This window comes from Macadamia integrifolia, chromosome 1 (assembly GCF_013358625.1).
Source record: "Macadamia integrifolia cultivar HAES 741 chromosome 1, SCU_Mint_v3, whole genome shotgun sequence".
NCBI lineage: Eukaryota > Viridiplantae > Streptophyta > Magnoliopsida > Proteales > Proteaceae > Macadamia > Macadamia integrifolia.
In genome coordinates, this window is record NC_056557.1 from 12,972,799 (window position 1) to 12,999,698 (window position 26,900).

At 40.4% G+C, this 26,900-nt stretch overlaps 1 protein-coding gene across 1 annotated transcript in view; it reads left to right on the plus strand.

Moving 5' to 3' along the window:
- Positions 1-26,900, plus strand: part of LOC122080042 (cullin-4) — a 53,755-nt gene that overhangs the window by 12,248 nt on the left and 14,607 nt on the right. The window contains exons 2-9 of the mRNA XM_042646911.1: positions 1,987-2,102; positions 2,202-2,548; positions 4,814-4,994; positions 5,138-5,260; positions 5,378-5,665; positions 13,995-14,120; positions 14,292-14,393; positions 14,494-14,547. Of these exons, the coding sequence (XP_042502845.1) occupies positions 1,987-2,102; positions 2,202-2,548; positions 4,814-4,994; positions 5,138-5,260; positions 5,378-5,665; positions 13,995-14,120; positions 14,292-14,393; positions 14,494-14,547 (1,337 nt within the window). The remainder of the gene's footprint in view (positions 1-1,986; positions 2,103-2,201; positions 2,549-4,813; positions 4,995-5,137; positions 5,261-5,377; positions 5,666-13,994; positions 14,121-14,291; positions 14,394-14,493; positions 14,548-26,900) is intronic.

Genomic DNA, 26,900 nt, shown 5'->3' on the forward strand with positions numbered 1-26,900 from the left:
AACCAACTGATCAAACAGAAATTCTTCTTATCTGTGCACAAACTATTAAAAATTTGTGTGGAAACAGGACATCTAGTTTAAGACACTTCGAATGAAACCACAAACAAATGCCGGAAAGTTTCCTTTGCTTATTATTTGACGAAAACATCACTAATTTTGTGAAGATAAATGGAACAACAGACCTTTCATTAGACCCTTATAATGTAGACTAGGATAGACAAACTACCAAGCCTTCAACTGCAGGATATTTTTAATCAGAAGAACAACCATAACCAGCCCAGTAATATAACAGAAAATCAGAATAGAGGAGACAACACAATAAGACTGTCGATTCCAACAGATCTGGTTCCTCAGGTCAAATTAGCAAGCAGGTCTAGTAGCCTAGCAGGGTCTATTACAGGCCTCACACAGTCCAATTAATTATGAGCAACAGCATAGGAGAGCATAGAAACCAGAACACGGTAGAACAGCCCTATCGATTTCAGTTTCAGCCTTAGGAACTCACTGCAGGACAAAAATAAGGAGATTTTGTTTATCTCAATAACGCCAGGCCAGAAAAGTCTCCCTTTTGGATCAAGTTCTTCCCTAGGTAAGGGGGCACCTTCGATCCAAATTTCAGCCCAAACTGATGGCTGGTTTGGTCTGGGTAGAATCTGAAAATATTCTCACAGACCCCCTTTTGCTGGACAGATCTGAGAGGAGAATTGATTTAAATACCTGATTTGTAGAACAATAATAAATCCCTTGAAAAAAACCTTGAAGAAGAAGAACACTTGGAGAAGAAAAACCTCTTGGGCTTCACACCGCAGAGCGTCGACCAGATCAAACACTAGTCCCATTGGCCTTGATCAAACACAAGACAGTCCCAGCAGAGGCACAGCAGCGGCAAAAACAATTCTTTTGTTCATAAAATCGTTCTTCCTTTAGGAGCCCTCTCCTCTTTATTTATAATGTTGATGGGGGAGGGAATTACAAAATAGAAGGTTCCTCAAAAAGGAAACCAATTATTCTCCTAATACAATAGTTACTCAAAACTGAAATTAGAAACTAGTTGAAAAAGGAAACTAACTACTAATGACTTGACTCAACTGATAACTTGACTCCTAAGGAAACAATATAACTCAAATCAAACCCAACTTAAAAAGGAAACTAATGAAAGAGGAAACAAACTTGTAATCCCGTATGCAACCTTAGAGCCCCTCTTTTAGGCTCATAAAAGTGGCCTATTACACTCAAAACACATGGGATCAAAGGCCTAACATGTATGGAACCCAACCCTAGGCTTATTCCTAATAAAACAAGCCTAATTTGGTGAAGAATCTGCATCACCTTAAAGCTAGAAGATTCCCTTTAAGGGACCATTAATAAGGATAGAATGGTAGATTGTTTATTGCAGCCTTGATCGACTTCCTATGTACCAATAGTGTAGTTGTTTAATACATGAGTTTTTACTAAGTAAGAAATTATGCTTGTAAATACATACATATAAAAGAAAGGGTGATCTAGGCCAATGTGGGATGCCTCTCCTCTTCTCCACAGGATTAGATTGTATAATCAAGAGTTGGAAATGAGATTGTCTTCATTGTGCTCAATTTTCTTTCCTTTTGTCTTGCAATGTCCATAATCTATGTCCATGACCCAGGGGTGGGAAGCATACGCTTGCAGACTGGCTGACCCAGTTTGGTACCACTTTGGCGGGCCTGATTGTCAGATCTTAAGAATCCAGTACTTTGGCTATATTAACCTTTTCTTTTGCTGCATTTTCTCTGTTTACTCAATATACATAGCTTTGCAGACAGACAGCTCGTTAATGTAACCGAAATAATGGATAATTATCACATAAATTGAATAAAAGAAGTTCCTCTAGGTTTTTAATTTCGTTTGCACCCTGAAAGACTTAAAGTTTCAGGTATGAAAAGGAATATTGTTTAAAATGTTCTTAAGTGACACAATTTGTTCTTACTTTCTCCTTTTGGTGCCATGAAGCCAAACCTACACTTCCTACCAATTTTGAGGAGGATACATGGGCAATGTTGAAGTCAGCTATTAGTGCTATCTTTTTGAAGGAACCAAATCCTTCCGACTCTGAGAAGCTTTATCAGGTAGTTTTCATCTCAGTGTCTTTTGGATGCAATGCCATGCTGTTTCAATTATGGACTTATGTTGTGGGTTTGGAAATGAACCAATTATCTTGTCCTTAGGCTGTTTATGAACTCTGCTTGCACAAGATGGGAGCAAATCTGTATAAACAAATTGAGAAAGAATGTGCAGCACACATTTCTGCAGCCCTACAGTCATTGGTTGGCCAGAGCCCGGATCTGGTGGTTTTCTTGTCTCTTGTACAGAAGTGTTGGCAGGATCTTTGTGACCAGATGTTGATGATTCGTGGTATAGCCCTTTATCTTGACAGGACATATGTGAAACAAAACCCAAATGTGCGTTCATTGTGGGATATGGGGTTGCAGTTGTTCCGCAAGCATCTTTCTTTTTCTCCAGAAGTTGAGCACAAAACAGTCACTGGCCTTTTAAGATTAATTGAAAAAGAAAGGTACGTTCTTCTGCATCTAGGTACCTTAGTTTTACTTGCAATATGCCAAAGAAACTTAGTTATATTATGAAACCATCTTTAGGGTTAATCAGTCTTCTACCATAGTACCATCTTTATGGAACTTTTTGCAGAGCAGTGCTTTTTGAGGATCATGGTTTTAAAGATTGGTATCAGATTGCTTGGATGGACTGATCCATGTCAATATTGGGTGTAACCAATCCAATCTCATACATACAATGGATCAGCTTCTCTATTTGTGTAAGAGGCCTTCTTTCCTTGGATCAGCTAGTCCATTTTTGGATCTCCTGATCCAGAATGATGGGATCAGATGATTGGCGCCAATCCAAGCTATGATATGGATCGTTAGATCCTTGTGCTTTCTGGAAAGAGCTAAATTCCAGGATTTTTGAAAATCAGAAGTCCATGGTGGATCTGCATCAGCTGCTGGTTATTTATAATTTTAGAACTGTGGTTTTGGGCTTCTATTAATAAGTTCGTAGCCTTCGTACAGGGGCTTAGTAGAGCACCAACTAGTGTTTGATAATTCTTGTATCAGTTTGGACAGTGGAAAATAAGGAGCAACACAGCTACTGGTCATAAAAATATTCATCCCGTGGTTCTAAATCAGTCCCATGGCAACTTAGGCCGGTTTGTTGTACAGCATTATCATTATTTTGTTGAAACTAATAAACAGGGAGGAAAATTAGGGTTATCCAAAATAGGGAGTCATATAATTAAGTTTTAAGTTTCCGGTCCTGGGGTACAGATTTTATGGGCAGTTGGCATTGTCTGTTCCCTATACGACATGCATCTTGTTTCTTCCTTTCTAGTCAAATGTGTTATTTGTGAAAAGTGGGTGGCCAAAACTGGTACTTGGAGGGAATCTTTTTTTTTTTTTTTTTTTTTTTCCTTCAAAATTCTTAGGCTGAAGGTGTCAGATCAGGTTGAATATAATTTGAGAAGAAGGGCTTGGGTTAGGGAAGATTTATTTGATGGTTTTGGTAGTTATTAATTGTTTGATAATTGAGCTGGAATTTAAACAAAATAAGAAGGGCATAATACATATCTAGGAATTATGTATCTTAAATTTAGATTGATTATCTTGAAAGAGTTAAATCTTATGGTTGGATTAGGATGGAAGTACCGTTTACAATTTAGGATATGACGACTACAACCTTCTAGAATAGGTATTACATGACCATGTTTAGTCCACTATTTATGGGTGTTTGTCGATTACTTATCCAAGACAAGACCTGGTAACTGTTATTGCCTCCACCACACCTCCCAAAAAAAAAAAAAAAAAAAATCCTTGGTCACTAAAGTAATATAGTAGACTCCTAATTAAAAGCAAAACTCTTAAAAATGGAAACTATGACATGAACTAATCCATTTTGTATATTGGTAATAATTATCCCAAAGCACATTTGGGCTTGTGGGACTTGGTTTCTTTAGAAAGATGACTGGCTAGGTTTGTGATGAGACCAGAACCAAGCCAGGCATGCAAGTGCCGAAACCTGAAACTAAGGCCTGGAGAAGAGATGAAAATGGGACTTTACACCCCCCTCCACCCCCCCCACCCAAAAAAAAAAAAAAAAAAAAAAAAAAAAAAAAAAGAAGCTTGTTAGATGAGATTCAAAACCAACCTTGGAGCTAAGTAGAATGAAAACAAACATTTCGGCAACTGCTAGAAGATAGTAACATATATTCAGCACGTTTATCTTAACTAACTACCTTAACCATCATCTGTTTTTAGCTGTCTTATTTTAGCTTTTACTTTACAATGAGCTACAGTTTAGGAGTTTATTTGTTCATATATAGTGATAAATCTCTTAGGGGCCATTGATCGGTCTGATGGTAGAAAACTTGGGCTGCCAGTCTGAGGGTGGTCACTTTGTGAAAAAATTCCAAAGCGCTAGGACCATCTCCAGTCCACCCCTCATGAGACCTGCGAAGCGTTATTTGCATTGGATTATGGTATTATTTTATTAGTGATAAATTTCTTCAAGAAGTCCATCTTGCGTAGGTGACTAGTTTATGTTGGCCAAGCTGTTTCTATATTCCTTAAAGTGGGTAGTATTTGAAAATAAGTCTTTGTGGTTTCGTTGATTAATTGTGTGAGCCTGAATGTTTTGGCAGGTTTTTGTTTCGGCTTCGAAACATGATTGGATGAGCCATGAGCCATAACTTTATTGTTCAACTCCTCTGTGATGCTCTGCAAGTTGGTTGCATCTTCTAATATGCTGCATTTTTTGTCTGATCTATCAGATTAGGTGAAGCTATTGATAGGGCACTCCTTAACCATCTTTTGAAGATGTTTACTGCTCTAGGAATCTACTCAGAAAGCTTTGAAAAGCCATTTCTTGAGTGCACATCTGAATTCTATGCTTCTGAGGGTGTGAAGTACATGCAGCAATCAGATGTTCCACATTACTTGAAGCATGTGGAGGTGCTTTATTTTGATTCTCCTACTTAAGTATTTAAGTATTTCACATGTCAATATGCAGGCTCTAGTTTTTTCTTGGCTCCAAGTTGCATTCATGCATTGTATGCTATTAAATTTGGAGGGATTGAGGTTATCCGTTCTTGCAGTCAAGATTGCATGAAGAACATGAAAGGTGTATACTCTACTTAGACGCAAGTACAAGGAAACCACTAGTGGCAACTGCAGAGAAGCAACTTCTTGAATGTCATACTTCTGCAATACTTGATAAGGTTTGGATCCTGAATTGAATTCCTGGTCCTCTCTTCAATGTTGCCAAGATTTTTCTGGTTCTTTTGAATGAGATGTCACCTTTCTTGGTGAATGAATGCGGTTTTCTTTTTGTTCAGGGATTCACAATGCTGATGGATGGAAATCGAATTGAGGACCTTCGGAGGATGTACACTCTGTTTGCAAGGGTAAATGCCCTTGAATCATTGCGGCAAGCCCTTAGTTCTTACATACGGGGTACTGGGCAGGGCGTTATCATGGATGAAGAGAAAGACAAAGATCTGGTGCCCTGTCTCTTAGACTTTAAGGCTTCTCTTGATACAATCTGGGAAGAAAGCTTCTCAAGGAATGAGTCATTTTCTAACACCATAAAGGATGCATTTGAGCATCTCATCAATCTCCGCCAGGTTGGTATACATACTCTTTTTCATTGCAAACTTAGAAAGGACATAAAGTGGCAGTGAACTATTGAGAATTACTCAATTATATTTATAAAAGGACTATGAAAATGACATGATTGGTCAAGACTTGTTCCTAGTCATATAATTATATTTATAGACTTAATAGACAGTGTTACCACACAGTAGGCTAGTATAGAAGTTCATATATCCAAGAAGTGTTGCAAACCACATTGAAACTTCAAATAAAGTGTCAACCGCAAATTTTTGCTCTAAAGAATTGGGCTGCCTTGGGTTCTTATGGGAGCTACTGATTCAGAAATTTTTTTCTGTTTTATATTTATATATTTTAAATTATTATTATTTTATGTACGAAGAAATAAAATTAATAGAAGGAATAAAAGATATTGTAATGTAGAAGTAGATTACCAAGTAACTACCCCAATGTATTACAGCCCCAAACCCAAATCAATTAGGACTCTAGAATTAGCTTGATAAAAATCAGAGATATCAATAGGGAAACAAGGGAACTAAGACCAGAAATGAACCCCCAAAGAACAAAGAACAATGCAACAGCAAAACCCAGCCAAAGACTCAAACCATTAGGGAGAGAAGGACCTGCGTCTAGGAGAGAGAAGGGTACCTGCGGCTGGATCTATAGAGCTTTGATGAGGCTCAAATTCAGGTCGAGTGTAGGCCTTGATGTGACGAAGAAAACCTCCAAAGTTGAAGTGATTCTGCCGGCTGAAGTAAAAGTTACTTTCTTGATTTCAGACCTAGGAGAGAGAATTAGGGAGAACTCTTCAAGAACCGCATGAGGTCTGATCGGCTGGCCTTCAGATGAGGATCGAGTGATCCCTTGAAGGATTACAACACACCCTGAAAAGGGTTTGCAAAGCAGAACTTGAATGTGGGAGATGAGAGAGATTGGTTATCTTCAATACTAGGAGATTCTTGGCTGGTCGATTCTGGTTTTGAAAGCATAAACAGATCTGAAACTCTTACCCTGGATCCTCACTGCCGCAATAGGTAAACAGAAATTAATAACAGTAAATTAAAAGACAGACAAGAGGAATGTGGGTGTGAGTGGCTATCTCGGCCCGGGCATCTCACCCACAGCTATCTCGGCTGTTTAGAAGCAATTGACTGCAATATTTGTTTATTTAATTCTGAAATTCTGAGTACAATAACTCCTCTTTAAATAGAAGGTAGAAACTATGCTAATAGCAGTCACATTATAACTAGGAGTTGTACTCCTACTAGGACTAACATTAGAAACCTATACAAATTAGGTACCTAAGTGTTTACTAACTAATAGCCGCTTATGGGCTTTATTACAAGTAAATCGATGGCCACTAATTGGCCTTATTGAACCATAAATCGATGGGCCCAATGGGCCTTTATTAACTAAGGACCTAATTAACTAACACTTAAGTGGACCTACTTAAGTGGATCAATGGGCCCATCTTGCTGGCCATTAGTGGGCCTTTAATAGATGGAGGTCGAATCAGCCTTAATGCTGGTTTGATGGCTGCTTGGCTGGATCTTCCTCCTACAATACTGTAGCCCATGATGGGGATCTAAATCTTATTGATTCCAAAAAATTTTTGGAAGCAGAAGCAGATCAATAAGCTACAACAACCTAGAAATGTTCTGCTTTTCACGCTTTTGACTAGTGGCATCTTCGGTGTGGTGGTAGTTTTCTTTGAGAGGGGTAACAAGTTCTTATGCAGTATGATATCCCAGAATATATGATCTCAACTGTTCACAGGCCCAAGCTATAACTATATTCGATGGCTAATAAAGGGGCTGAGAGAGAAACAAGATGGTAAACTACTATGTTCAGAAACAGACCAGTTTTTGATTTCTTATTAATAGAATATCGAAAATAACATGGCTGACCTTATTACAGAGAAACCTGACAGGAGAAAAAGCCCTTGTCAGTACCTGCGGCGGTCAACAGAGGGAATTATATTGCAAGGAGAGAGAAAGAAGGGAAAAATAAGGGATGAATAAGGAAGCAATAGAGTTGCTACCAGGATTAGTTGGCAAGGTGACCCAAGGCGGTGGAGGGGGGTGCCTAAGCGCTTAGGTGACAAAGGCGCCTAAATTTTATTTTTTATTTTCACTCTTTTCTAACATTATTTAGTATGTTACATATACCTAGTATCATAAAAAATAAATATTAAGCCACATCAAGTCATCAAAAATCAACATTAAGCTGCATAAAGTCATCAAAAATCAACATTAAGCCGCATTAAGTCATAAAAAATCAACTATAACTTTAATTGAACCTGGCTCACTAATGAACCGAACCAAATAAGCTAAAATAAAAAGAAATCAAATACTACTCCCATATGCAACCATAATACGCCTCGTTTAGACCCATATAGGTGGTCCATTACACTCAAAACCACATGGACCGAAGGCCCCACACATAGACAACCCAACCCTAGACCTATTCTTAATTAAAAAAAATCCTAGTTTGGTGAAGAATCTGCATGAAAGAGCAACTGGAATAACCAATTGTTATCTTGAATCTGTTCATGTTTGTGGAGCTTGAACTGGGGCATTGTTTTCTGTACACATCAGAGACAAAATTGGATTTAAGTTGAACCTTCAGTTCAGGTTTCAGACTTGATTGCTTATTTGGTGAAGCTTCCGCATGATTGTCTTGAATCAGCCCAAAAGATATTGGAAGCCATTGAAAACAGAAACATAATTGGAACCTTGATCTGATATTAAATTGATGCGTGATGTTATCAAAATCCAACAGGTTATGAGCCCATGGGTGATGAAATAGAACTGGGCTTGGTCTTGACGAAAAAATCACACCCTTTAGTAGCAGGGTAGGTCATTCCACTTCTAATATAATACAGTAATTGAAAGAACAAACAGTACCAAGGCATCATTTGGAACGAGAGTGAGGGGGCACCTGAGGCTCATCGGAGCAGGTAGTTGGGCCAGTTTTGGATTTTGGCCAATGGGAGTACTCCCTAAGGGGGGAGGGCAAGGGAGTGGTGGAAGGTTTGGAGTCGGAAAGACCTTTGGGGCGGGGCAGGGAAGACATGACCTTCTTTTGGGCAGCAGGATTTCTGGTGGGGCCTGGAGGGGCCAGTCTAGATTTGAGATGAGGAGATGTTGCCTCAGTTATAGGGCAAGAGAGGGCCTGCAGGCCGTGGTTCGTAGAGGGGGAAATTGCTTTTGGAGAAGAGCCCAGGAGGGTTGTCTGGCTGGAGGCCAGTTTCTAGGCACTGAGTGGAGGCAGGCAGGAGACCAGACTGGGGAGCACCAATAACAGCAGTAGAAGGCATCGTAGCCCCAGGCAAGACTGGCGGAAGGCCAGAAGGAAGCCCAATAGCTATGGCGGCGGCAATAGAGATCATGGCAGCTTTGCAAGAGCCAAGCAATTCGAAGAATCGGAGCTGATACCTTCCAAGGCGTAAGAGAGCAGGGGAGCTGAAGGGAGCTCAACAGCAGCATCAGAGCCCAGCGGATGGCCAGGTGAAAACACAGACATGTAGCGTAGTCGCAGTGGGTAGGGGCAGGCAAGAGTGGACGACGTTGGTTGCATATTAGTTTGTGGGGCCAGAGGTGGCCAAATTAGCGAGGGTGGAGGATGTCAAAGAGGTGGTGCTGGTGCCTTCCAAGGCGGCGAGGCAGGTAGGTGAGGATGCAGGCGGGAGAGACCCAACTGGAATAAAGGGTGGAGCCAAGACAAGGGGTCGTCCCGAAGGCCATCGGCGGTCGGCGGAGACACTTGATGCAAAACAGAATCGGTTCGCTTAATGGCCCACCCAAATAAGATAGCTCAATGACCAAGAGGTAGTGGCTGAATTGTAATTAAACATGAGTTATAAAGAGAGTGGCAAAGTTGTAAATAGTTGGAAGTTAAAATCAAGGAACAAAAGTGTTATGCAACGAATAAGGTGGGAGGGATATTATTGGAATAAGAAACAAAGAAACTCAAAGGGATTAAAAGGTAAAGGCAGGGGTATAATAGGAAAACAGGATTAAAGGGAATAAACACCCTAACTCATGATTGAGTTGTCTTCTTCCTTGGACCAAAACAGAGGAGATGACTGGGAAGAGTTTCCGTTTGCAAGAGCTTCTCAACTAGGCCTCAGTTTGGCCTGAAACTTCCAGCGAAGGGTCGCAGCATCAGGTCTTCCATAAATCCAGCACCAGAAAATCTCGATGGCCCAGATCTGATGTGTTTTGAGCCTGCAACTGGATCTGGCGATGGCAAAGCTCCGATCTCGGTCTGGTTTTGATTTATCACCATTAAAGCCAAGTTTTGGAAGAGCTGCTCTTGGGTTTGTGTCGCCTACTGGTAGGGAACTTTCTACTAAAGTCTCAGTCCAGAAAGCTTAAAGGAGGAAGAGGTCGATCCTCTAAACTGGGGCTGTATCTACCACCCAGAACAGGGGTTCAGCCAGCAAGGGAGAAATAATAAGAGGAGAGGAAAATAAGGAGGGAAGAAGAAGAAGAAACAATAAAGAAAAAGTAAGATCAGGAAGAAAGATCAGAGAAGAGAAAAAGAAAACCAGAAGAGAAAGAGGAATAAAGAATTTTAGAGGAGGAAACCACCCATGGCAGTCAACGATTCAAAACCAAAACATATTTCTTCAAATTCATTCAATTAAAAATCTACCATACTAATTCTAACTCTAAAGAAAAGGAAAGTAAATAAAAGATATTTCTAAATCCATCATCCAACTGTATCAGGAAGTGGGACGAGGTGACAGGGCGATAACAACATCAGGTTCACCAGGACAAGCCAACAGGGAGAAGCAGTAATTACCGCCGGGATCTCCCATTGGACCAACAGATCGAGATGAAGAAGCATAATCGTCGGGATTCACAGCCGGAGGTCGGTGATTCCGATCTCTTTTCCTTCTAATGAGTTCTCTTAGGGAGCTGATCAGCTTTGAGTTTATCCGGTAGCTGAGAAGCCAAAGGTGAGCTTGCAAGAGGAGCGTGAAGACCAAGCATCAAAGGACCTTCGATGGAATGCTAGATTTTCCCATACCACCATGTTATTTAATTATTTTTACACAAACACTGTGGAGTGCCCAAAGCATTTGTAGGTGGTATATAGGGGGGAATCCAATCATATTTTATCTCTTGTTTAAAGGAGTGGCCTTCTCCGTCTAGAATGGTGACTGTGGAGAGCAGAACCTGGTCAGCCAAGACCTCAATGCAAATTCGGGCAAAGGAGAGTCGATCCATGGTTTTCTTTCGCTTATCGGAGTAGAGCGGCTTGCCTATGATGGAACCAATGAGGCTGAGGCCCTTAACACACTAGAAGTGAAGGGAAGGTTGGGGAGGATCCAAAGAGGGATGGAAGTCGGTTTCGAACGGTGGAAAGAGGTGCGTTCGTCCCACAGTCTCATGAAAATAGGTTTTTTGCCCACATACCAAGGGCCACCATCAATGGCAACGGATATGTCAACGAAAGAGGAGAAGTTGAAGATGAAAATTCCGTTATCAATCATGAAGGTGGAAAGAGAACCCGAGGGTCTCCACTGGTTTTGGAGAGAAGACTTGACAATGGCAGAAGGAGGGCGGCTGCCCAAGAAGGAGCTGACGACACAGTTCTTCCATTTGCTGATCTCAGATTCCAGAAGCCTCGGGGGGCAGGGACAGACAAGGATGGAGTTAAGGGAGGAGGGTGGGGGGAAGAAAAGAGAGTGGCCAGCGGTGGGAGGCTGGGAGGAGGGTGGAGAGGGGGAGGAAGATACAACGGAGTTCTAGGGGCGGCTATCGAGAGGAGGGGAGGGAAGGGGGTGGAGGAAGGAGGATCAAGGACTGAGGGTGGGTGCCAACGGTTGCCGGCGGGGGGAGAGGGTGGGGCGTGGGGTCGATTAAAGTTAACCTAGTTGGCCTTGCAAGGCGGAGCATTAGTCCTCATTTGATGAGGCATTGAACAGAATAAGTTCTCGTTTCTAACTTTATTAGTTGCCATTTCAGTTTTAGATTTTAATTAGGTAAGTTTTATTTTCAATTTAGTATAAAGAGACATGTAACCCAATTTCTTAGATAGATTTTGAGAATGAATTGAATTGAATATTATGGTGCCGGGTATGGTGCAAGACTAGGTCGTGTGACATCCTTCTCTCCCCCCCTTTGTGCGATATCTTCTCTTCTCCCCTACAACTCTAAGTTCTCTTAGGGATTTCTTCCCTTTCTTTACCGGCCCTCCATCACAAACTTTCGATTTTGGTGCTCCACAATCGCATGCAAAGTCTTGATTCACAGAATTCTGACAGGATTCCAGATTGAAGGATTTTGTGCAAAGTAGGGTTTTGGAGTCAAATTTGCAGAATTTCATAAGGAACAAAAGCTTCGAAATGAGCTCGACGTACATCATTTGTATTGTTATGGCGGAACTGATACAGAATTTCATTAATTTTTCCGAAACATACATTTCAGCAAAATATTGTATGCATCTTATTTCTCCTTCTATTCTGTTTTGAACCCTGCCGAAACTGAAATATTTCACAAATTTTGAAAATTTTGGTCGAAATTTGTTCCATGGTTTCGAGGAACGGATATGAGTTATGATTGACTTTGAAATAAAAATACCCAAAATAATCTGAAAACATAATAAAAGTTGCGAGGACAAGTCATGTGGGAAATTGGATCCCCCCACATGAACAAAAATTCCACGAGAATAACTCGTTACTCAAAGAATACTGCATTTTGAAGTATAAGTAAGGGTGAACTAACCAAGCTGGATTAACCCTTGGCTTATGTACCAAAATAACAGAACCGAAGACAAGTCCAAATTGAGAAACTCCATTGTTGATAACCTATGCTCATGTTTGTGCCTCCCAGCACACTTAAAGTATGGAGAGGGATTTCAGCTTGGTAGATACAAGTGGATAAAAGGGAAGCATTAGAGAGATAGCAGGCTGTGCAGTAGACCCAATAATCGATACCCACATCTGATATTCCAACATGGAGATATAAGGCTTCAAAAATAATTGGGTTTGAAAACTCATCTTTGGCAACTTTTGGGCAACTTCAGTTCAACCATTGAAAATACAGGTAAAAGTCCATGATGAGCTAGACAATAAATTCATGGAGAATGGACCTGCAAGTTGATGCATGAGAACCCTGCCTGGGCGGAAGTGGTTGCTTCTTGTCCAAACAGTTTCTTTGACGATAGGAATCCTCCATGTGGCTCAATAAGTTGGACCCGAAAAGTATGTATGCGGTCTGCCATAAATTGAAATCCTTCTATTCCTTGTATATTTATATTATCTTAGTTCATATACAGATAATGTGGAAACTAACGCCCCAGAGAAAAAGCATGCTTGTGATTAATTTTTTGTCCATCCACTACTTAAATTATAAGTGTATTGTTCCTTCTGTGCAGTAGGTTTTCGATCGAGAATAAATGAAAGCAATCAAGGGTTTTCTAGTGTAAAAGTCTAACTATATCTATGATATGTTATCTACTGGCAATAACAAAGAGGTTCATGAGAATAGCAGAATTCTGGTATTCATATCATCCCAAACTGAAAGTGTGTTATGTAGTATGTACTGCCTATTAATGTGCTTTTATATCTCAACAATAATAACATTGCAATAATCATATAAGTTCATCTTAGTAAATGATGATAAATTCTAAATAATTTCCAAAATCCATGTTTCCTATCTTTTGGCCTATTTACCACCATTAGATATCTTATTTAGTTACTATTGGATCTAATAAACTTAGAACCAGTAGCCCTCTGCTTTACCTATAGCTGGTGTGAGGAGCCAAATTTAGCATATTAGAATCCCACATATCTGCAAGCATTATTAAACCTCTGTCTCCAGTCCATATCTCTTGACACAAAACCAACCGGGTTTTTTTGCTCCTTGATTAGTTTTTTGAAGTGATATTGGCAAGGTTAGGTGCTAGGACCGTGAAATTTCCAAGTAAAGAAAACTTGGGCTGCCATCATAAAGTCCTGTTCAAGTGTTGAGAGCAGCCGCTTTGGGCTGCCATCATAAAGTCTCCTGGGACATTGCAGAAGGACTTGTACTTTGTTATGCCCGAAAATCATTTGAATTGTTGCTTTCAGGAAGACTAGGTTGAACAGGATGAAGTTTATTTGGAATATTTAGTAATTTAATGATCTTTATGATATACAATGTATTAAAAAGATTTTTGATATTTGGTTTGGTCTTGGATTTTGGATGGCCTTGGAATATATCCAAACCTGAGGCTTCTACTGCAATTAATTATTTCTTGCTTACTTGTTTGCCCCTTGTACTAATTTTTATTTGTGTTTCTCAAGTTTTAATGAAATTTGAATTAAACTCCATTGTGTTCCTTTTATAGAACCGTCCTGCGGAGCTTATTGCTAAGTTTCTGGATGAAAAGCTTCGTGCTGGTAATAAGGGTACATCTGAAGAAGAGCTTGAGAGTACACTTGATAAAGTCCTGGTTTTATTCCGATTTATACAAGTAAGTCACACTAATTGAAACCGGAAGCTTTTGCATTTGATGGGATTATTTTGTTTTTTATCTTCTGATGATGTTTTGCTGCTCCTTTTTTACTTTTTACATCAGTGCATCTCAAAATACCATCTACTTTTGGCTACTGATTTCTTGTCTGATATTTGGCCTTGTATTAAGGGTAAAGATGTTTTTGAAGCATTCTATAAGAAGGATCTCGCTAAAAGGTTGCTTTTAGGAAAGAGTGCCTCTATTGATGCAGAGAAGTCAATGATTTCTAAGGTATATACGTAATGCTTACTATTGATTATATTTTCTTAGAGATTTTGTAGGATATTTTGATTTGATGATCTCATGAGGAAGTTCTTATTTATTTTTTCAGCTGAAGACTGAATGTGGCAGCCAGTTTACAAATAAACTTGAAGGAATGTTTAAGGTATGTGATTATGTTGTTTCTGATTTCTTCTTCTTTTGAGGAGTTGCAACTCACAAGTAGTGCCGACTGCCACTTGAACTATATGTTGCAGAATACAGGGGTCTTCCAAGAAAGTGTGTATATATATATAAGGAAAAGGTTGGGTATGCCACCGATATCAAGTATGCTAGCACCCATTGTGTCTCTCTCTCTCTTCCCTTTTTCTGAAATGACCCTCATATCATTTTGGAATGATACTCCATCATGTGATCCTATTGGTGCTATCCGCTAGCATACTTGATATCGGCGGCATACCCATCCTTCTCCCATATATATATGCATTTATATTTTTTTTGTCTTGTGAACATATTTAGTAGAGAAGAATAACTTGTATGTGAAGCTTTTACCATTCAAGTAAATTGTAGATCACTGATTGCTTTATGAAGAAGATAAGAATCTTGGTTTTCCTCTGCAGTTGAGAATCTCATATATTGAGACACACCATTAACTTATTATGCACAAAGTAATTTAGTATACCTTAAGTTTATGTTTACTTGTATGTGATGATTATTGTGATCAGGATCTTTTGAAGCTAACTTCTTCTGTTTGATGGGCACATTTTTTTTCCCTTTGTGTGATGTTCATAGTTGCCAAGGCATTGGCCTAGGTGCCCACCTAGGCACCCTAGGTGTGCAATATATGACTATATGTAATGTAGCAATGATAATTTTATATAATGATGCTTATATCTAATATGACTATATGTAATATAGTAATGATAATTTTATATAGGGAAAATTACGCCCCCTCCCCTGTACCTGTAGTTTGTCGAAATTACACGTGGATCCAAGGGTTTAAATGAATTACGCCCCTCCCATAGTTTCTAAGATTCTTACAATTAGGTCCAATCCGTTATTCACCGTGAAATTATGACTGTTAGTTGCTGACGTCAACTAATATGATACCTTCTAATGCCGAAAATGCCCTTATATACACATGAACTTACCCATATACCCTTCCATTAAAACAAACAAAAGAAGGTTTTCAACCAGCATCATTCTTCTTCAACCTGCTGCTTCATTATTCAGCTAACTTGGAGCACCGAAATTGAGAAGATCAGAGAAGATAGCAGAGAGCACCGAAGCCTCGGCGCATGCTTCGTGAAGTCCTTGCACTGCAACCTCAAAACCCTAATCTACTCCTTCAACTTCGTATTCTTCTATGGTCTCAGAGCTCAAGCCAACCTCAAAACCCTAATCTACTCCAAAACCAACTTCTGGGTTTCTCAAGCAACAGCTATTGTCCGATAATGGAGTCATTTTAGTCGCCTTGTGCATGGATGAATGTTTTAACTTAAATTCTAATCTTGACTTTTGTCTTCTTCCGTGGTCTTAGACCAATTGGTTTCTTCGGTGTCTTACAATTTTGGGGTTTCATTAAGGTCCCTTCAAGCCCCCTTCGATCACAATTTTACCTTTCTTGGGCAGTATTCTGGAATTTCTTGAATTTCTGAGGTTTAAGTGTTTAACTTAATTTTTTTCCGACCTAAGGTATCTATATACTGTCTACCTTTTTCAATTTGTTATTGAGGTTTGATCTCAGATTAGCAGAGCTTATTTTGAGTGTCATTAGAGTCTCAGTTGCTGTTTGGATATTGGTAGTGTACCTGTTACTTAGTTGCTGGATTTTACCCTACTGATTGGTTGATACTTGGGTAATTAGCTCTACTTTTTTGGGGATTATCACTGTACTGTTATCAATCCTAGCAACAGGGTGTTTGGAGTTTATTTGGGGTTCAGTGTTGCCAAAAAACTTGTGGTGCGAAGCGCAGATGTTTTTCTTTGTTATTATTCTTCTTCCTCATCTTCTTCTCCATTAACCAAGTAAGTGCTCTGATGTAGATAAATCACTTAATGGGCTTATTTTATTGCAAATAAGCCTTGGGTTGGATTATGTATGTGTTGGGCCTTTGATCCTATGGGTTTTCTTTGTAATGGGCCACTTTAATGGGGCGTAAAATATGGGTAGAAAGTAAGAAAACGAGATTTTATTCATTAGTTATTTAGAGTCTTGTTTTGAGTTTATTTCCTTTGTTATTTCAGTTTTAGTTAGTTTAGGTTTCCCTATTAGTGAATGACTAGTTAGTTACCTACTCCATGTTGGAATTATAGTCCTACTCTTATTATGAGTCCAAGTCCTGCTAGGAGTGTCTAGTCCTATTTGGAAATTAGCTCCTAGTTCTGATAGGATTGCTATTCTGCCCTCTTTAAATAGAGGAGCCTATGTACTCATAATTTCAAATTTGAATAAAGATAATTTGTAGTTTATTGCTTAGAGCAGCTGGGATAGCTATGGGTGAGAAGCCAAGAGTGAGATAGCCACTTCCTCGCCCACCTTTCCCTTGTTTCTTGTTTCAGCATTCAATTCTTTTCTTTGTGTACTGTTATTGTCACCAGCCTTCAAGAAGAACCAAATCTGTCTAGAACTGCAAGAGTCACAATCAATCAGCCAAAGAGTTCCTATTCTTTAAGCCAATCGACCTCCATTGTTGCCCAAGTCTGAGATCTGACCTGCAGATCCTTTGGGAGACTGGTTCTACACTCTAAGAAGATCAATTGATCCTCTCTTGAAGGTATTCTGAAGTAGATAAGCTGTTGTTCTTGCAAAATCCTTCCCATTCTATCTCCTAGGTCTAAAAATCAAGAAAGTGCATAACTCTCAAACCAGCCGTCAGAAGCTTTTCGTATTTGGGGGTTTTTATACCCTTCCTATGCCCTACAATGGACCAAATTTGCAGCTCAATTGGAGCCCTACAGACCTGGCCGCATCTCTCTCTCCAGCTCTATAGCAGGTCTTTCTCTCTCCTATCGGGTTGGGTTTTGGGCTGGTTTTACTCCTGTATGGGTATTGTATCCTTGGGGGTTTATTTGATGGTCTTATTTTTTTTGTTTCCTAGTCATATTTGTATTGTTTGGGGTTATAAACTTGTGGGGGTTAGCTTCTTGTAATCTACTCCCACATTAAGTGGTATCAGAGCTATGGTTGAAGAGAGACCCCAACAAATCACTCTGGAAGATGTGTGGAAATCCCTCAAAGCCTTGACTAAAAGGTTGGACGGATGTGACCAACAGATAGCAGAACTAAAAAAGTCTATGGCTGCTCACTCCAATACTCAGATTACTACTGCCCAATCTAATGCTCAACCACGTTATTTTCGTGGGGAATTCCTTGAATGAATGTATGAATTAGATGTGTACTTTGACAACTACAACTTGACAGAAACGCAACGGCTTTAATACGTTTGCTCCCTAATGAGTGATTTTGTTAGAATACAATGGAGAGTCCGTGAAAGGCAACTTCAAGCTCAAGGACGTAAACCTAGAACGTGGGACGAGATGCAATACGAGTTGGTAGGTATGTACCTATCTAAGCATGAACGAAGAATGTACTTCCTTCCACCAGATTTTCAAAAGCCACCCACAATTGACAATAGCATGAAGGAATCATCAGCATCTATTACACAATGCATTGAAAAAGAGCAACATGAGAAGACCCCTCCAACCAACGAACTAGAGTCAAAAGTTGAGGTTAGTGTTGAATAAATTCCAGCAATTCCTATTCTCAAGAAAGAGCTAATCATTGATGTTTCCATCAACGAGACTTAAGTGGAAGAATTCGAAAGCAACAGAGTTGCCACAATAGACAATGAGGTTGAGACTGAGGAACTTGACACTACAACAACTGTGATGACTGTGAACATCCAAGAGGAAGATCTTAAGGAGCTTGAGACTGAAATTGTGGAGGTCAGAACACAACGGTTGAAGGCGTACATGTGGACAACCCCATGGATACATCTGTAGACCTTGAGATTGAGCATGTGGAGTTCATCATCCCATTAAAGTATCTTGAAGATCGAGCTCCTCACATTCTAGACTACATCTTTATTATTAAAGAGCTACTTGAATTTTTCTACGGCTTGAAGAGGGACGTGCACAATGATATAATCACCCTCACACTACAAAATTCGAGGACGAATTTTTTCTATGAGAGGGAGAATTAATGCAGATAAGTCACTTAATGGGCTTATTTTAATGCAAATAAGCCTTAGGTTGGGTTATGCATGTGTTGGGCCTTTGATCCCATGGATTTTTTTTTGTAATGGACCACTTTAATATGCATAAAATATGGGTAGAAAGTAAGAAAACGGGATTTAATTCATTAGTTTAGTTAGAGTCCTATTTTGAGTCTATTTCCTTTGTTATTTCAGTTTTAGTCAGTTTAGGTTTCCCTATTAGTGAATGACTAGTAGTTATCTACTCTATGTTGGAGTTATAGTCATAGTCCTATTATGAGTCCAAGTCCTGCTAGAAGTGTCTAGTTCTATTTGGAAACTAGCTCCTAGTTATGATAGGATTGCTATTCTGTTCTCTTTAAATAGAGAAGACTTTGTAATCATAATTTCAGATTTAAATAAAGATAATTTGCAGTTTATTGCTTAGAGCAGCTGTGATAGCTGTAGGTGAGAAGCCCAGGGTCAGATAGCCACTTCCTCTCCCACCTTTCCCTTGTTTCTTCTTTGTTTCAGCATTCAATTCTTTTCTTTGTGTACTGTTATTGTCATCAGCCTTCAAGAAGAATCAAATCTGTCTAGAACTGTAAGAGACAATCGATCAGCCAAAGAGTTCCAGTTCTTGAAGCCAATCGACCTCCATTGTTGTCCAAGTCTGAGATCTGACCTGCAGATCCCTTGGGGGACTGGTTCTACACTCTAAAAAGATCAGTCGATCCTCTCTTGAAGGTATTCTGAAGTAGATAAGCTGCTGTTCTTGCAAAATCCTTCTCATTCTCTCCCTAGGTCTGAAAATCAAGAAAGCGCATAACTCTCAAACCAACCGTCAGAAGATCTTCATATTTGGGGGTTTTTGTACCCTCCCTGGGCCTTGCAATTGACCAAATTTGCAGCTCAATTGGAGCCCTACAGATGTCGCCGCACCTCTCTCTCTCCAGCTCTATAGCAGGTCTTTCTCTCTCCTATTGGGTTGGGTTTTGGGCTGGTTTTACTCCTGTATGGGTATTGTATCCTTGGGGGTTTATTTGATGGTCTTATTTCTTTTTTTCATAGTCCTATTTGTATTGTTTGGGACTATAAACTTGTGGGGGTTAGCTTCTTGTAATCTACTCCTATATTATGCTCCTTTGAATTGTCTACAGATTCTATTCTGATCTGGGATTAATATGCAAAGGGTTTTTTTACATGAATTACATTAGAGAAGATAGCAGAGGTTGCCGTGATTTGCAAAGCTTTCTTTCTCCATCGGTTATATTAGGGATTTGAGTGTTTTGTGTATATGAGTACAAAAGGGTATAACGGTTCTATCATATTAAGACCCTTTTCCACCAAAGTGCAATACAGTTTTTTGCTATTTATGAGTAACAACATACTCACACCGTCAACGCCAGGGGAGGGGGCGTAATTCATTCAAACCCTTGGATCTACATGTAATTTCGACAAACTACAGGGGATGGGGCGTAATTTTCCCTTTTATATAATTATGTCTATATGCAACATAGAAGCCATGCTAATGCAATATAGTGTAATTATGTTAGTAATGACCTAATATGAGAAAACCAACTTCTAATAAACTAAGCATAGGATGTAATATGGCATATTCATCAAAAAACAAAACAATAAACATAAATCAATATAAACTCGTGAAGTGTCAACAAGGCATGATGTTGCCTTGGACCCAAGAAAGAGCCTGGACACCTAGGCGGCACCTAGGTGACTCCTTGACAACTATAGTAATTTTACACCTTGGCATTGAGATAAAAGGCAGCTGCAGCTTGTATGTTTTTTCTGATTTGAGTTCCTAGACACTTAAATACTACTCTCTTATTTGGTGTATTTAATAATTCTTAGTCAAATGTGAGGGTTTGGAGGAGGAGAGGGGGAGGGTCTTTGCTTTGCATATCTTTTTTGGGTGAATAAATAATTCATTACCAAGCGAAAAGAAAAAGACTTACAGCCGCTAAAGAGGGGAGGGGGGAGAGAACAAGACCAGCTTAGGGAGAAGAGCTATTCCTGATGCTAGAGCTGGTGGAGGATATCCAGGAAGCCTTGGTCTTGACATCAAAGAAGATGGAGCTCCAAATCTTATCAAGAGAGCGAGAGTTGGAGGTCCATTTACTATGATTTCTTTCTATCCAGATATAATTAATTGTAGTGCAGAAGGCGAGCTTTCCCACAATATCGCAAATAGATTTTCCTTAGAAAGTTATATCCATCAAAATCCATTCTCTGTGAAAAGGAAGAATGCTTCTGTTGACTGGCCAACATTTATCCAAAATTCTTTTCCAGATGGAGGAGACAATGCAAGCGAAGAAGAGGTGATCTATCGTCTCAGGCTCATTGTCGTAGAGAATACATATAGGATCAGTCGGAATGCCTCTCTAAATAAGGAAAGCTTGAGTGGGCAAGGAGTTAGTGAAAACTCTCCAAGCTGTGAAACTCTAGTGGGGAATGTGGTGGGGAAACCATATAAGTCTGTGCCATGGATAGGTCGGGCCATGAATCCTGATAAACTCCCAAGCTACCTTTGCAGAGAAGAGCTTAGAAGAGGAAGGCATCCAGTGAATAGTGTCTTGCCTTTGCTGATGAGAAACTAGGATGTTTGGCAAAGAGTTCCATATGTTTGTAAGTTGAGTAGAACTATGAGCCGGGGGGGGGGGACTAATTGCCAGAAGATAAGATTTCAGCCACCAGGGCAAACTTGGATAAGCCTGAGGTATAGATGTTTTTGGCACTTATAGTGTGGTATAAAATTCCTTTGGGGTGCAAGGGGTCAAGCCAAAGGAAGGTGCTTTCCCCATTCCCTATTTGAGAGGAGATGACTGAAGAGATGGAGGGGCGGATAGCAATGATCTTATGCCAAACCCATGAAGCATCAACCGGGATCTTCACAGCTTTGAGGGGATTCGAGTATACCCATTCCACCCATATACTATTCTTCTTGGAGATGATCTTTCAGGCCAACTTGATTATACTAGCCAGATTGATATCCTTGATTCTTCTCAAGCCTAAGCCCCCTTCAACTTTAGGAAGGCAGAAGCCCAACTAATGGGACGAAAAAATCTGGAGCATTCTTTAACTTTCCACAGGAAGGAGGAAAAAATGGATTCCAACTTGGACATAATGGATACCGGCAACCTATAGATACCTAACCAGTAGATATAAGAAGCTTGGAGAACGGATCTAATGAGCTCAAGCCGACCCGTATAGGATAGAAGCTTTCCTTTCCAGAGTTGAAGTCGCTTTCTAATGAGATCAAGCATATGAGTGCAGTGATGGGTAGAAAGCCTAGCAGGAATGAGAGGAAGCCCAAGGTACTTCATCGGAAGGATCCCAATGCAGAAGCCAGTTTGCTTAAGAAGGGAAGGTTTGGCAGTGTTAGGGATACCCGCCAAGAAGATAAGAGATTTTGCAGGGTTAATATGGAAACCCGACATTGTAGCAAATTGAGACAAACATAACATGATGCTTCCAAAGGAGGATGGATTGGCTCTAAAGAAGATCATCAAGTCATCAATAAAGGCAAGATGAGCAAGCTTTATGGTCTTACACTTGGGGATGGCAGATATGAGGTTTTGATCAGTGGCCACTTGTAAACTTTTGGAGAGGACTTCCATGGCAAGGCAAAAGATGTAGGGGGAGAGTGGACATCCTTGTCTAATACCCACTGAAGAAGGGAAGTAATTAGTCGGACTTTTATTCACCAAAACTAAAAAATGAGGGGAGGCAATGCAATGATATATCCAATTGGTGAAAATTGGAGGGAATCCCATGCTTTGAAAGACCAAGACAATATAATCCCATCTCAAAGAGTCACAAGCCTTGTGGATGCCTATCTTCATGAGAGTTGCAGATGGATTGGATTTTCTATCAAACCCTCGAACAATTTCATAACAAGAGGAGAATGTTGTCTCCAATGCTTTTCTCAGGGATGAAGGCCAATTGATTGTTGCTAACAAGGGAGTCAACCACAAGCTTGATTCCATTTGCCAGGATTTTAGCTATGAACTTGTGGAGGAGATTACAAAGGGAGATTGGCCTGAAATCTTTCATAGCATCAGCTCCTTCTTTCTTTGGGATGAGGTAAAGGAATGTGTGACTAATTCCTCTGATTTGGCTAGGGTTGAAGAAGAAGCTCCTAATTGCTTTGATCATGTCCTCTTAAATAAGCTCTCAAGTGGACGAAACAAATCCCATGCTAAACCCATCAGGTCCCGGGGCTTTGCTTGCCTTATGAGAGAAGATAGTAGTAGTAATCTCATCCTCAATGGGGATAGCTATAAGACGAGTAGAATGGTTGTCATGGTGCCAAGGTGAACTAAGGTGGTGGAGGGTTGTTTAAGCGTTTAGGCTAGAAAGCGCCTGCCTTAAGGTGAACAAGTGTTATTTTTTATTTTTCCTATTTTTTAACATTATTTAGTAAGCTATATATACCTTGTATCATAAAAAATCAAGATTAAGCCACATCAAGTCATTAAAAATCAACATTTAGCTACATCAAATCATAAACAAAATTAACATTGAGTCATATTAAGTAATAAAAAATCAACATTTAGAGAAATGCTCTTGTTCTATAATAAGTTTGACTGGTCAAATGATTTTATTTTTATATGAGATTTTTTGTATTAGTTATAACATAAAAGCAACTTTCCAACAAGTCTAAGATTACTTAAATCTGAGTTGTAATGACAAAGTTATGCTTCGGTCAAACTTATTTTTAAGTGCGCGAATGCTGTTAAAATCGCTTGAATGAAAATAATTTTATAGATATCAAAACAAAAGATTATTTTACCGAGCTTTTGGTTTTTAGCAATGTTTTAACATGATAGAATTTATAAAATTTTCATAATTGAGAAAAACCCCAGCATTTAAAAGTTGAAAGTCGCCCCTATAATCGAAATTCATTTTTTGTTCTTGGACTTGGGGGTTGACTTTTTATTCGTTTGGAATTTTATTTTTAAACTATTTTTATTGGATTCAAATAGGGGGTATTTGCTTATTTATGAATAATATTTTAAGTAAATGAATGATATTTGGCATAAATAAGTGCCAAAACACAAGGCCACATGCAGTGCAACAAGGCGACTGTCGCCTAGGCCCCAGGCAAATCACTAGGACACCTAGTCGTCGCCTAGGCGACGCCTTGACAACTATGGTCAGGAATCAGTTTGTTTAGGAGACCATCCGGAATGGAGGTGGGAGGGGCTGTATCAATCTTAAATAGATTCTTGAAATAGTCAAACCACAATTGATCTCCTCCACTTTGTGAACCTGATTACCATCAGAGGTAGTCAGCTTGGTGATAGAGTTAAGGTTGTTCTTGGCTTTTACTAATTTGTGGAAGTAGGCAGTGTTGGAGTCACCAAGTTCCAGCCAATTAATCCTGGATTTCTATCTCATGAAGCTCTCCTTTTGGGTAAGGAGGGTGGAGAGATGGGTTGCCTCAATCTTCTCTTCATCAGCCAAAGAGATGTTAAGGGGGTTAGACTGCAGTTGAATCCGAATGGAAGTGAGCTTGTTCCTGCAATCAATAACTTGAGAAGAAATATTCCCGAAGGAGTTAGTATTCCAAGCTTTGATGGCAGCTTTGACATTCCTTAGCTTTTTGGCCAGGGCTAAGAGAGAAGTGGAGAAGGCTTGGATAGGCTTTAACCAGGCTTCCTTAACAATGGTGGGGAAGTCGAGGCGGGAGATCCACATGTCATAGAATTTGAAGGGCTTAGGACCAAAAGGAGTATAAGGTTGGATTAGGAGGGAGATGGGGCTATGGTCTGAGGTGTCTGGGGCTTCAAAGGAGGTATGGGAGAAAAGAAAGGCCGTGAGCCATGCTTCATTAACAAGCATTCTGTCTAATTTGCAAGCAATGCGGGACTGGCCCGATCTTTTATTATTCCAAGAATACTTCATTCCAGACCATCTAAGGTCTTCAACAGCAATGTCTTCAATGCAGGTATTAAAAGCTTCAACATTAGCCATGTCCGGAGGATCTCCTCTTTGCTTCTTATGGCTGAATCTGATCACGTTAAAGTCCCCACATATTCTCCATGGATGGGAGCCAATTTGGCTAGGAATCAGTCTAAGGTCGTTCCAAAGGTTGTCTTGGTCAGCCAATCGGTTGGAGGCATAAATGGAGGTAAGGAAAAAATTGGAGCTGCAAGCAATGTCGGAGATGGAAAGGTGGAGGTATTAGGAGGAAGAGGAAATGGGAGTAACACTGAGCTTTGTATTGTCCCACAAAAAGCAGATGCGACCATCGGGGTGGGAGGTATGGTTGGGCAGAAATGACCAGCTAGGAGCAATGGTGGAAACGATTTTGGTCAAGTTGGATTCTTTGACATGGGTTTCCACGAGGCAAAAAAAGGAGGATCTTAGTTCTTTAATGAGATGGCACACATCCGTATGTTTGGAAGGGCAATTGAGGCCCCTAGAGTTCCACACAATGCCTTGCGACATCAGTTACACATGGGAGAGGGCAGCAAATACTCCAGAGAGGCAGAGCCAGTGGAATCTGCAGTAGGCTGGGATCTGCTTCTTCTCTGATAGGCCTGGGGAGCACTGGAGGGGGGCGGAGACAGGGCTCAACTAAGACTTGGCAGCAGGTTTCCGCTTGGCTTTTTTGAGAGTACACTTGGGCTTGGTTTGTCCAGACGTGGAGGGGTAGTTGGGTGAAGCAGATGAGGTGTTGTTCCGGGTCGAAGGCTGGTCCAGATTTGAGTCCGAAGCACGTTGGATAAGGGTCAAGGAATGGGCAAAGGGGTTTTGGGCCTGGGAAGAGGATGGAGGCCCAGATTGGTTGGTCAAAATATTGGTTTTGGGAATGGGTCCAGATAGGTGGGAGTGGTCTAGGAGGTCAGGTCTAAGAGATTGGCCCAAGAGGTCAGGCCCAGAAGAAGCAGTCACATTAAAAGGCTTACTATCAATCGTTGACAGGACCAAAGTGGTGTTGTCAGAGGCACGTGCCACCTCCACTTTGATAAGAGGGGTAGCGTCTAGCACCTTCGAAAAAGTAAATGAGATACATCTTGGAGAGTTTGTTGCTGCTGATTTCTTCGCTGGAGATTAGGACTTTGAGGCGCGTGAAGATTGGTCCTGATTAGAGTCTGAGGTACTACTGTCAGAGTCTGAGGTGCTACCGTCGGTTGGAGAGCCAGAGAAGCCTGACGAAGAATCACCAGTAGGGTTCTCATTGGAGCTTTCCTCAGACTTTCTGCGGAGTTGTCAGAATCACAACCAGCATAGCTCGCCGAAGGTGCGTCTCAGATGTCACCATCAACAGAACCGACAAGCAAAGTTGGGGCTTTGATGCTGTCAGCGTCTTCACCCAGAGGAGAGAAATGCAGTGGGAGCCTGGGAAGGGAGACCCAGAGGGGGATGGTGGATTGGTCTGTCCTATTGAGCAACATGTGACTGTGCCATGGCCTAAAAAAAAATTGGTGACCTACCAACAAACCAAGGGCCTCTTTGTAGACATCACATCCTATCTTGTTCCTCAGAGAATCGGAATAGGAAAAAGTCATGGTTAAGGAGGAAGGTATTGACTGTGCCCACAGGTCTCCATTGTTTCAGGAGGGACAACTTAACAAGATGGAAGGATGGCTTTTCCCCTAGAAGTGTCCAACAAGGGAATTTGTCTGTTGAGAAGCCTCAGAGTCCAGGAGACCTTTGGGGCAGATCGCAGTGATGGAGTCGCTGACGATGGTGGGAGGGACGAAGTGGAGTGGAAGACTTTCAGCTGGGGGAGAAATTGAATGCTTGAAATGGGAATTCCAAGGAACTCCCAGAGGGGAAGGTACCAGAGAAGGGGTAGTGGATGTGGAGGAAGAAGAAGGAGCTGCAGAGGTAGGGATGACAAAGATAGCTGGAGAGGGGGAAGCCTCATCCAGGGGGGATGCCATAGAGGCCGGCCGGCAGGGAGCTTCGACTAAGACCCCATTTTTCTCAACCTCTGAGGACCAGTTCTCTATCCATTGGTGTAAGTCAAAATTATGTGACTGCTGGTATTCATTGACAAAAATTAAGGCAGCTGTAGCTCATAAGGTTTATAGGCCTTGTTTCTGTTTAATATATATAATAGTTGTTAGGAGAACTCTATTGTTATAAGTCTGCACTCTCCATCTTGAAATTATGCTGTCATGAAATGTAGATGGTATATGCCTTTCTCCTAGACTATTTCAGAAACTTCAATTTGAGAGAAAGAATTAAAAATTTTGCAAGTGAAATAAGATCTTCTTGTTTTCCACATAGTAATGGTTAATCTTCAAATGATTTCTTCGTTCTGGATTTTAGCTCTATTGATTTTTTTTTT